This window comes from Delphinapterus leucas, chromosome 2, assembly GCF_059928025.1.
Source record: "Delphinapterus leucas isolate spDelLeu-1000000601 "Yukka" chromosome 2, BTC_Dleu_Yukka2, whole genome shotgun sequence".
Lineage (NCBI taxonomy): Eukaryota > Metazoa > Chordata > Mammalia > Artiodactyla > Monodontidae > Delphinapterus > Delphinapterus leucas.
Window position 1 is genome coordinate 96,452,878 of NC_143130.1, and position 11,307 is coordinate 96,464,184.

The 11,307-nt window shown below is 61.2% G+C and overlaps 1 protein-coding gene across 1 annotated transcript in view; it reads left to right on the forward strand.

Annotated features, from left to right (window-relative positions):
• Window positions 1–7,303, forward strand: part of SPTBN5 (spectrin beta, non-erythrocytic 5) — a 43,868-nt gene extending 36,565 nt beyond the window's left edge. The window contains 15 exon segments of the mRNA XM_089906251.1: window positions 1,048–1,138; window positions 1,275–1,418; window positions 2,038–2,200; window positions 2,202–2,659; window positions 2,853–3,065; window positions 3,544–3,746; window positions 3,864–4,014; window positions 4,016–4,069; window positions 4,298–4,492; window positions 5,395–5,550; window positions 5,738–5,955; window positions 6,126–6,247; window positions 6,250–6,317; window positions 6,550–6,726; window positions 6,896–7,303. Of these exon segments, the coding sequence (XP_089762377.1) occupies window positions 1,048–1,138; window positions 1,275–1,418; window positions 2,038–2,200; window positions 2,202–2,659; window positions 2,853–3,065; window positions 3,544–3,746; window positions 3,864–4,014; window positions 4,016–4,069; window positions 4,298–4,492; window positions 5,395–5,550; window positions 5,738–5,955; window positions 6,126–6,247; window positions 6,250–6,317; window positions 6,550–6,726; window positions 6,896–7,015 (2,533 nt within the window). The 3' untranslated portion in view covers window positions 7,016–7,303.
• The last annotated feature ends 4,004 nt before the right edge of the window (window positions 7,304–11,307 follow it).

Genomic DNA, 11,307 nt, shown 5'->3' on the forward strand with positions numbered 1-11,307 from the left:
GCTTTTCCAGGGGCTGAGTTCAGATGCCAGGGCCCCAGTGCTCCTGACCTTGCAGTGTGTCAACCTGTTATGGAGTCAAACAGCACATGGTCACTCAGCTGAGATAAAGGGGACTTTTAAAAAGAAGCACATGCTTAAGAAACTACAAGAGAGATGACCTCATGCAATGGCAATACCAGAGCACAGCAGTTAGCCAGACGGCGCTGAGTTTCTGCGCTGCCCTCTCACAGCGGGACTTGGGGCAGATTCCTCACAGAGTCTCATGTCTACAGTGAGGGGATAAAAATACCTGCCCCTTAGGGTTGTGGTCAGGATGAGAAAGGAATCCTTGATGTCCCGGTGTGGTGCCTGGCACTCAGGGGGGTTGGCATATGTCTTATGCTCATTTAACTGAAGCCGGCACAGCTATGAGACTCCAGTCTCTGCCTTTTTTCCACATAAAAGTCCATCTGGTTCAGCTGCCTCGTCCAGCCCCTCAGATGTTTAGATCAAGGCAGATTTGGCCAAAAGCTGGATTCCAGATTGGTGGGGGTCTCCGTCCTTCCCAGAGAGCCCACCAGGGCCCACTGTGTTTGTGGCTTCTGGGCTGGTGCCCTGGCGGCCATGCCCTCCTCTTCCCTGCAGGTGGGCCCCACCTGGGTACCCGAGGTCTTTGATTGACAGATGGAAAATGTTGGTTTGCTGGTCTCTGTCAACACTCCCTGCCCCCCCCCAGCCCCCTTAGGTGGTTCCTGGCAGGCCCGGCTGTCCCCCAGGACAGTGCCGTCTTGACCCCCTCCCTCTCAGGCTTCTGGCATCCTCTAGGGGGCTGTTTTCATTCCATCAAGACTCTCTGCATCTCCTCTGCCCTCCACACCCTTTGGCAGCCCCAGCAGGAGGAGACAGACTCAGGGTATATTGATACACAAGAAAGGCTGTTCTGGGCTGGAAGGGCACACCTATGCACGTGTGTGTGCATGCGTGTGCACACACACACACACACACACCCATAACAGCTCCAGGTCCCAGTGAGCAGACCTGAGGCCCCTGACACCCTCCTTCCGGCAGGAAAGAGGCACTCCTGGAGCAAGCCAGGACCTGTCGCCACCAGCTGGAGGAGCTCGGGCAGCTGCAGCCTTTCCTGCAGGGTTCCTACGAGGTTGGCCGGCGTGGGGAGTGGTTGTGGTGAGAGAAGGGGCTGCCCCCGGGACAAACCACTCTTCCTCGGGGCAGCCCAGAGGTTAGGGGAAAGGAGAGCCCTAGGCAGCAGGGCCTGTTCCTCCCAGTGTGCCCAGGTGGCTGCATGGCTGAGGGAGAAGAACCTGGTGGTCCTGGAAGAGGGCTGGCAGGACCCAGCCGGGCTGCAGGCACAGTTGCGGCGGCCGCAGAATCTCCAGACGCAGGACACGAGTGTACACCACCAGCAAAGGCTGCAGACGGTGAGGTCTTGGGGACCAGGGATGGGCTTACAGGCCAGAGCAGGGGTTGACCCCACAGAGCCCTGGCAACTGGCTCTGAATCACAGCCGTGGATGGCCGACCTTCGAGTGCTTTCTGCATACAGATGCCGTGCTAAGCACCAAAGGGCCATGAGACGCAGTGGCTTCCCTGGGCACCCTCCAAAAATAGTGCCTTTTCAAGAATTTTAAAGATGGTGTTTTGGCGTGATGGTTTTAACAGCTCTCTTGGACAGACATCAGAGGACAGAGTCAGAGTATGTAGCCAGCAGTCCTGTTCATGTAGGAGTCAAAGTATAGCACCTTTTAAATTTACCCTCTTCCACCTGCAAAGGGCAGGCCCCGACCCCAGGCTGCCTCTCGGTGATATAAAGTGCCCTGCTAAGTATTTGAAATGTTTGATCTCATTTAAACAAAATACCCATTATTATCTCCATTACATGGATAAGGAAAAAGAGCTCAGAGAGGTTAAGGAACTTGCCCAAGATCACACAGCTAGCACACAGACTCTGCAGCTGTGGGGCTGGTGGTTGGAGCCAACACGAGTGCCCTGACACCAGCAGTCCTGAGTCCATGAGGTGTGTGCCATGTTGTGGCTGTAGGAGGGGCAGAGGCTGCTGCGGGATGGCCTCACATCCTCAGAGACCATGCAGGAGCGGCTGCAGGAGCTGAGAGAACTCTGGGAGGAGCTACAGGCCAACTGCCAGAGGAAGGCAGCCAAGCTACAGGAGGCCCGTGAGGTGAGGCTGTGCGGCCCTGGAGCGGGCTGGGTGCAGCTCTAGATTCTCCCTCTCGTGCCCACCTCACATTCTGCCTGGGAAGGCCACTGCCTGGCCCAAGATGTGGAAGAGCAGGCCCAGCGGCTGCTTCAGCGGTAAAGCCGTCCCTCCTCTCTGCCCCCCAGCTCGGCTCCTCGGGGCCCTCCCTGCCCACGGTGAGGGGCACAGAGCGGGCGAGCTGGTGTGCAGGTCACAGTGTGGCCCTGATCCTGACGACCAGGGTGCCCCCTGCCCCGGGCCCGCCCTCCACTGCTGCAGGTTTGAGAGCCAGCGGGCGCCCCTGCGGGAGCGCAGGACAACCCTGGAGGCCCGGAGCGTCCTCCTGCAGTCCTTCAAGGACGCTGACGAGGAGATGGCCTGGGTGCGGGAGAAGCTGTCCCTGACGGCCGCTCGGGACTGCGGCCAGAGCCCCAGTGCCCTGCAGCGCCTGCAGGAGAAGTGCCAGGTGTTGGCCCAGCGGGAGGGGCGGGGCCATCGTCAGTCGCCTCGGGCTGGAAGCTTCTCCCTGGATTCTTTGGTGGTCACAGGGGCAGGGTTCTCCCTGGGGGCAGCTGTGGGATCCCACCGGGCTTGAGACGTGACTCTGGGTTCCCCGAGGAGCACCCAGGAGCATCCCCCGTCTTCCTCCGACTCTGCAGAACCTGGAGACTGAGATGAGCAGCCCTGAGGCTCTGACCCAGGCGGCGGTGGGCACAGGGCACGAGCTGGTGCAGGCTGGGCACTTTGCTGCCCGTGACGTGGCTGCCCGGGCGCGGTAGCTGGAGGATGCCGTGGGCCGCCTGCAGGCAGAGGCTACGCAGAGGCGACAGCGGCTGCAGCAGGCTCAGGAGGCCCAGCAGTTCATGATGGAGGTGAGGGGGTGTGATGGGGCACGAAAGGGTGGGGGTTGGTCATGAGGACACCCAGAGGGTAGGCAGGGCTGGAAGGTAATGCCCAGGTGGGGCTCCAGGGTCTCTGTGCATCTTCTGTCACCTCCACTAAGTTGTCTCCTGTCCCCAAGATCTTCCTTCAGCATGTTTCCCAGGAAACGGCCCACTGGGTTTGGTTTGGTTTGGTTTTGCTGTTTTTTCTAAACCAATGATTCTCAATCAGTGCTTCACATCAGTATCACCTGGAACTTTTAAGAAGTGCTGACACTCAGCTGTATTCCAGACCAAATCAGAATCTTAAGGGGTGAGAGCCAGGCATAGCCAATTGTTAAAACTCTCAGGTGATCCCCATCAGCCAAGTTGAGAACCACTCACTGCTCTAAATCTCGAGGCCATGAACTCAAAGTTGGGAGCCCTGGAGGGCATCGCCCAGGGAAACCTGTCCTCTATGTCACCGCAGCTCCCAGAGGCAGGATCCTGGCTGGAAGAATGGGGCTGTGTTCAAGAACGGGACATTGAGCATATGGGCCAGAGTGCCGAGGCCACGCAGGCCTTTCTGCGGTGGCTGGAGGCCACCAGGAGAGACCTGGAGGGGTTCAGCACACGCATCGAGAGGCTGCAGCAGACAGCAGCCCTCCTTGAGAGCGGGCAGAACCCAGAAATGTGCGTTGGAGCCAGGCCCAAATAGGGAGGAGCAGGGAGGGGCTCTCCCTACAGAGGCACGAGGCCGGTCCAGCCTGGAGAGGAAGGGCTCCAGGCGGACTGTCCTTCCTGCCGCAGCCCCAAGTTGCTCGCCCTGATGCTCGCAGTGAGGGACACCCACTCAGGGCTGTTGCAGAGAGCAGAGGGCAGGGGGAAAGGCCTTCGGGAGCAGCTGCAGCTCCACCAACTGGAGCGGGAAGCCCTGCTCCTGGACGCCTGGCTGGCCAGCAAAGGTGGCCACTGCCGAGTCCCAGGACTACAGGCAGGACCTGGAGGCCGTCAAGGTGAGTCACTCCTGAGCGAACCTGGAGGAGAGTAGATTGAGTGGCCCACAAGGGCAGAGAAGGGGGAGGGGGCCACACAGGAAGTGGGGGGCTCTGGGAGGATCCCCGTGGTCCTAGAGGCAGGGCCGAGGGACGTCAGGAGTGGCAGATACTGCCGAGCCCTTCAGTAGCTTTGAGAGCTGCTGGATGCCACCTCCAGAGTGACCTCCCTGGCCCTGCACCCTGCAGCTGCTGGAAGAGAAGTTCGGTGCTTTCAGAAAGGAAGTCCAGAGCCTGGGACAGGCCAATGTGCAGGCCCTGTGGAAGCAGGCAGGCTCCTTGGAATGGGCAGCACCCAGGCGCTCTCCCCAGATTCAAGGGCAGCGGAGTCACATCGAGGCCATTTGGGAGAGACTGGGCCGGGCAGTGAAAACCCGCACACAGGTAGGCGCCCTCAGTCTCAGCCAGGGGCAGCCAAGGGGCTGGGGCAGCTGTGTAATCTGCCTGGGCCAGGGACAGGCAGCCCCACCGCGTCTGTGTGTCTGTGTGCGGAGCAAGGTGGCTGCCTCCAACTCCCAGTGCCAAGCAGATCAAAAGTCGCAGTCTTCCACCTCCAGCCCTCTCCGAGTCTCTCCACTGATTTGGTTTCCCCCTGGCAGCTCACACCTCCAGGGAGAAACAGGAAGCATGTCTGGCCAGCTCCTGACCTCCCCCCCGCCGCAAAGCCCCCTCCAAACATAGGCTTCAGGTTTATTAAGACACAGGCCCCGTTGGTCTCTTGTCCTTCACCACACCCACTAACTGGGCAAGAGCGCTCCAGCCATTCACTCTTCTCATCTAAATGCTCTGAGTGGATCTGTGTGCTGAGGGCATCCCCAGCGTTTCTCCATGACCTTCGCTCTCAGCCACAGCTGGTAGTTTCTAGAAAAGCAGTCCAGGTCCCCGAGCCCCTGACAGAGCCTGCAGCCCAGGGATACCTCCTCTGAGCGTCCTGGCCAGGCAGCCTCCTGAGGCGACCCTCTTCATCTCAGCCAGATGCCCCCAAAAGAACGTCCTCCCTCCTGTGGACTCATTCCCACCTGCTTCCAAGCCCCCACCTCTGCCCGTCTCACGAGCTGGGCACTGAAGACCCTCTCCTCACAGAATCCCCCAGGGACCTACCCCGTCATCAGTAACATCACACATTCACAGAGCAGCTGCCACATCTGGGACATTTCCTGTACCCGGTGGTCATGAACGAGTCACCAAGCCCCATGGACCTCCTTGTTTAAAAGGAAGTGGCCCGGAAGGTTACATCTCCAGGGAGAGAGGACCCTGGCCGGAGCAGGCCCACCCTCCTCTCTTAGAACCTGGCCATGGCCCATGAGGTCTGCAGCTTTGAGCAGGTAGCAGCCGAGCTCCGGGGCTGGATGCAGGAGAAGGCGGCCCCGGTGGCAAGAGATGCCTGTGGCCGCAGCCCGGCGCCAGTGCAGACCCTGCAGCAACAGCACAGATGCCTGGAGGTAAGGGTCCATGCCCCGTGGGCTGCCCGTCTGACCTCCTCCCCTGGGTAAGGGGACCCCAGAGGTGGGAAGGGAGGCCCTGCATGCCCGGGCTGTGGAGGTGGGCTTCTCAAGAGTGGATGGGTGCTCCCTGAAAAGGAGCAGAGGCATCGGGTTGCCAGGGGGTAAGGCCTGATTCTGGCTGCAGGGGGGACTGGCAGCGATGGAAAAGGAGGGGGCCCAGGTGCAGATGGGGCCCTGCCAGCTGGGCCAGCTACACCCTGTGGCTCAGGAGGGCCTGGCCAAGCAACTGGCTGAGGTGCAAGAGGCCTGGGCCACCCTGAATGCCAGGGTCCAGGGGCGGGGTCGGCAGCTGGAGGAGGCTGCCCAGGGCCACGCCTTCCTCGGACGCTGTCGGGAACTGCTGTAGGTGGCATCCTGCCCTGGCTGTTGGCTCAGCTCTGCCCTGCAGGGCGGGGGTCACCCCAGCTCTTTGGGGGGCTATAGTCCCCATCTCCCTATGCAGCTCATGCCCTGCCCCCCACCCCAGTCTGCCCTCCTGGCCCTGACAGCAGCTTCCCCTCCCTGCCCTGCAGAGCATGGGCTCAGGAGAAGCAGGGGCTGGTGTCCTCAGAGGAGCTGGCTGGGGATGTGTCTGGGACCGAGCGGCTCCTGGAGCTGCTGGAGGAGCTGGGGCAACAAATCAAGGGGCACTGCCGTCAAGAGCCCAGGATGTACAGCAGGAAGGGCAGCAGCCGGTGGACAATGGCCGCTTCATGTCCCTGGAGGTACGAGCACAGAGATGGGTCTGGGGCTGAGCTGGGCACACAGCCCAGTTACCCAAGGCCTCGGAACCCTGAGCAGGAGCAGAAGGCCAGGCAGGGGGCGGAGAGAGGGGGGCAGAGACGGGGAGGGTCCAGGCCTCACGGTCTTCCCTCGACACCTCTGCTGGGTGCTCCAGCCCTGCCCCACCCCGTGGCTCTGCCTGAGCATCTCACCCCCAGTGCCCCGTCCCCGCAGATGACAGAGTGCCTGCAGGAGCTGGACGGTCGGCCGCGGGCACTCAGGGAGGCCTGGACCCTGCACTGGGAGCGCTGTGAGGGGAGCTGGCATCTGCAGAAGCTGCAGCAGTGGCTGGACCAGGCTGAGGCCTGGCTGGCGTGCCGGGAGGACCTCCTGCTGGACCCCAACTGCAGGGTGAGCCGAGGCCCTGCCCCTTAGCTGGCTGCACCGTCTGGCAGCTACAGCCAAGGGCAGATCCTGCTGCTCCCCTGCACCCTGGGCCCCCGGCCAGGTTGCAGAGGGTCAGGGAATGGCTCTCTGCACCCCCGAGGGCTGGGCCGCACCCTGGCTTGCTTCTCCCCAGCGCTCGGTGTCAGATGTGGAGTGGCTGCTCCACAGACACCAGGACTTAGAAAAGCTGCTGGCTGCCCAGGAGGAGAAGTTTGCTCAACTGCAGAGGAAGGCAGGGGTGAGCGGAGGTTGAAATGAGGGTGCACTGGGAGATAGGGGCCTGGGGGCCCATGGGGGTGGGCGGTCCTGGTCTCAGCCCGAGAGTCAGGCTCTCTCCAGGCGCTGAGCCCACATCTGACCCTTCAGGAAAGCCCTATTCTTTCCCTTGCTGGCTGTCATGTCCTGTTGCCCACATCTCCAGGTAGGCTAGGGCGCTGTGTGCACCGGGATGAGAGGGAAGTCTCCTGAGCTGGAGCAGGAAAAGATGAAGAACAGTGAGGACACGGGGGCTCTCTGGGTGGGAGGCACGTGGGGAGGAGAGGCTGGAGCATGGAGCCCCCAGAGCCCTGGCCTGGCTCCCCTGGCTCCCCTCCCGAAGGTGGAACAGAAGCCACAGGTGAAGGAGCTGAAAGCTGGGGGAGGTGGCAGCGGGCTGACCTCCCTCCAGCAGAGCCCTTGGGAAGCTGGTGGCCCGGAGCACAGCTGACCGAGACAGCACAGCTGCAGCCACGTGTCCCCGTCGGGCCTCGCATACCCTTTGCCACCACTGTCTCCCTGGAGAGCACGGCAGGGACCTTCGGGGTAGGAAGCCCACACCCCGAGCCAGCACTGCAGTACCAGGGACCAGGGGGGGGTCACCAGGGATGAGGAGGTTGGGGAGGGTTAGATGCCTCGCCCACCTTCCAGAGGGGGCCCCTGGCCTCTAAGCTGGTCACAATGTTTCCTGGGCCCCATCTTGCATTTTCAGGATGCAAAGGGTGCCCCTGCCATGGGGACTTTTGGAGCTTACGTAGGAGGTCCTGCCTGGGAGGAGCCAGGGAAATGCCCGGAAACTGCTTCCGCAGCAGCTGCCCTCCACAGAGCCACTTGAGGGCTCAGAGGGCAGCGGGGCCTGGCGGGCTCGAGTTGTGGTGCCCACCGCGGCAACTGGACAGTCTGGCTCCCCGGGGCCACTTCGCAGCTTCTGTCCTCGCCCAAGTGGGGGTGCGCCCCTCATCTTCCTCTTCCTGGGTTCCCTGGAAGTTTACCCCCTGGCTCCCTCTTCCCCGTGGGCACCTTGGTCCAGTCCAGTCCTTTCCCTGGGAGCCTCTGGAGACACACAGTCAGGCTTTGGCGAGGCTGGTGCAGCCTCACGCCTTCTCTCCACAGCCCGGCGTGAGCCCCAGGGACGGCTGCCCTGGGGCCTCGGGGGGCAGCTGCCCGAGCCTGCTCCAGGACGAGCGGATGGCAGCCAAGGTACTGGGCAGTGGGTGGGCGGGCAGAGGACAAAGAAGGACCCACAGGGAAGAGCAGAGACAGCCGTGGTAAACTCTACCGCTCATTTCTCCTCAGAACGCGGCTTCCACAGCCACCCTTGACCTCGCAGAAGCCCAGCGTGAGAGACCAAGGGATCACCAAGATGGAAAACACACTTTCCCCTTAAGGTGAGCGCCATGTCGGGGGAGAGACACGCTGACTTGACAGGCACAGCCCCCCAAGGGCAGCTGAGGGGGCTGGAGGCAGCTGGGCTCATGACTGGGCCGCAGGCTGCCTGCGGTAGAGACCGTTTGCAGCACCATCTGAAGGGCAGGTTGAGAGCTGGCATGGAGCCCCCGAGCAGCGCGGCAGGCAGGCTCCAGGGGAAGCCTGGGGAACGGAGCAGGCGCGAGGGGCATTGATTCCCTGGGCCCCAAGCTGCTGGCACTGGATGCGTCCTTGGAAGTTTCACATCTACTATCTCTGTGCCTGAGAGGTAAGTGGGAGTTTTTTTCTCCATTTAAGGCCCAGAGAGGGTAAGCAACTTGCCAGAGATCACATAGCTAATTAGTAGAAGCGGAGCCAGGCTTGATGCCCTGACAGCCTCCCAGTTCTGTTCACCCACTTTGGAGTCTGACTCCCCTGAGCCCTTCCCTCAAGGATCTTCATGGGCTTCCCCATGCTCTGCTCTGCTAATGAGGCCTTTTCTAAACTTGTAGTCGTCAAACAGCTCTGAACGCACCTTCCTTGGGGTGTCTTACAGACAGTGGCCAAGCCCAGCTCTACTGCTAGGAGGAATACACAGAAAGCACCCCTTAGACCAGAAATCTTTCATCATTGTGGTCTGACAGGCTCCGTGTGGAGAGAGCGTTTAGGGGCCCCACCTGGGAGTCCCTCTGGGTTTCTGGCTCTGTTCCTTACACTGTGTCTGTTCCCCTGGGATCTCCCTGAGGCTGTCCTTCCAGAATCCCAAAGGGACCTTAGTTTCTCCAGGCTAAGCCTCCCTGAGCCCACCGGCATTGTCTTCCAGGAGGCCGGATGCACTGGGGGAACCTGCCCCCAAGCGCCGGGCCTGGGCTGCCTCTCAGCGTGGGTAAGACTTGGTGTGTGCGGAGCGGCCAGAAGCAGGTGCCTCTTAGGCCGTTCGGGCCGCTATAACAAAGATACCACAGACTGGGTAGGACTTGAACAACAGACACTTACTTCTCACAGTTCTGGAGACTAGGAAGTCACCTCAAGGCCCCTCCTCTTAATACCATCAGCTTGGGGGTAGGATTTCAAGCCATGGCAAGGAGGAAGGAGCAGGCATGGAGTCTGCTGCTGCACATGGCCAACCCCCGGGCCAGGCTAACCGCTGTTCTTCCTTGGCTCTGCAGCCCCCGGTCTGAGCCCAGAGCTCCGAGCCAGGCCCTTGGGCTTCCCAGCTGAGCGCTCTGCTGAGAGGGTGTTCGGCCCAGCCGCTCCGCTCAGGTAGGGCACCTGGGTGTGTGGGCGGGAGTCCAGAGCCCCCATGACTGGCACAGACGCTGCCCTCTTAAGCCCAAGGAAGGTCCTAGGACTCAAACTACACTGCTCAGGTGTGGGGCCGCCCCCACCCTGTCACGGTCTCAGCAGTGACAACAGAGTCCAGACCTGAGGCTCCCTTTCCCCCCAGGTTCCCCGGCTGCCCCCACCCTCCTCGCCAAGGGAGACACGACTGCGCCGACAGCCACCCTTGGCCCGTGGGCTCCCGCAGAGGAAACTGCACGAGGCTCCCGCTGGCTGTCTTGCTCAGGCCAGACCCACGGTGAGTGTACCCGGCTTCCCTTTGCACACACCAGGAAGCCTCCCGGGCGCCCACACACTCTCCCCCTCCTTGCTCTCCTGTCCTTCCTCTCTCCAAGATGCAGCACTGCTTGCAAGGATGCCAGGCCCCTCCTGCACCCTTGCTCCTGTCCCCACCCTCCCAGCTTTTCCCCAGTCCAAGGACTAGGTCCCTGCTCCAGGGGGCAAGGGGAGGAGCCTTACTATCCCAGAGAGCCCGGAAGACAGGATGTCACCCAGACACACACCCGTAGACCCCAAGACCCACACACAGGTTCACACACAGAACAGACCTACACCCAGTGACACAGTACACAGACTCCACACACAGCCTTGTGCCTGAGGAATCACATCACAGCAGGGGTGGCAGCCAGTCGTGGTGTCTGGTATAATTATCCACTCCTGCAGGACCTACAGCTTCCAATTTATGACTCAGATGATGTGCTGAGTCAACAGGCCTTATCCAGGACATGGTGGCTTCTAAGGTCATCAGAGCAGCCCTGTCTTCTGCTCTGTGCCTCCAGCCGCATGCCCAGGGAACAGAGGTAGTGAGTTGCATCATGGGAACCAGTCATCTCCCATGCCCCCCGCACATCATGGTCCCTCCTGCAGCTGCCTCCCAGTAGCCACACCCCACATCAATGTTAGGAGGAGGTGCAGAGGCCTGGGGCACCAGTGCTTGGAGAAGATTCTGGGGAAGCTAGCCCCTAAATTCACTCCACCTCTCTGTTCTCCCAACAGGTCTGGGCCCTGAAGCGAACCTGCAGGTGGCACCAAACCTCAGGGCTACAAGCGAGGACACCCTCAAGGGGACCAGGAGACCCAGCTATCAGACCCCTGGGACCAACATCTGGAATAGACGGTTAGGAGACAGGCCCCACCAAGGTCCGAGCTTGCTGAAGTCACGCCGTTAGCACTGGTCTGTCTTTGGCGCATCTGATCCCAGGTCTGGCCCACCCCTATCAGTCATGGGACAGGAAGCAGCCCTTTGCCTGAGTCCCTGGGTGAGGAAGACAGGGGTGCTGGCTGTCACTGCCTGCAAGTCACCTGGGCAGGGCCAGGGCTGCAGCAGCAAGACCCACCCCCCCAGGCTAAACTGGCCACCTCTCTGCTTGGAGAGAGTGGGCCGGAGTGGAGTAGACACTGCCATGAGCTCACAGCCTGCTCTTCAGGGGAAGCCCAGGCTGACTTGCCAGCTCTATAAGGTGCCTGGGGAGAGGTTTTGTTTCCTAAACCAGTCCTTGCCCTGGGTAACCAAGAGGTGGGATGACCTGTCCCTTCTTGGAA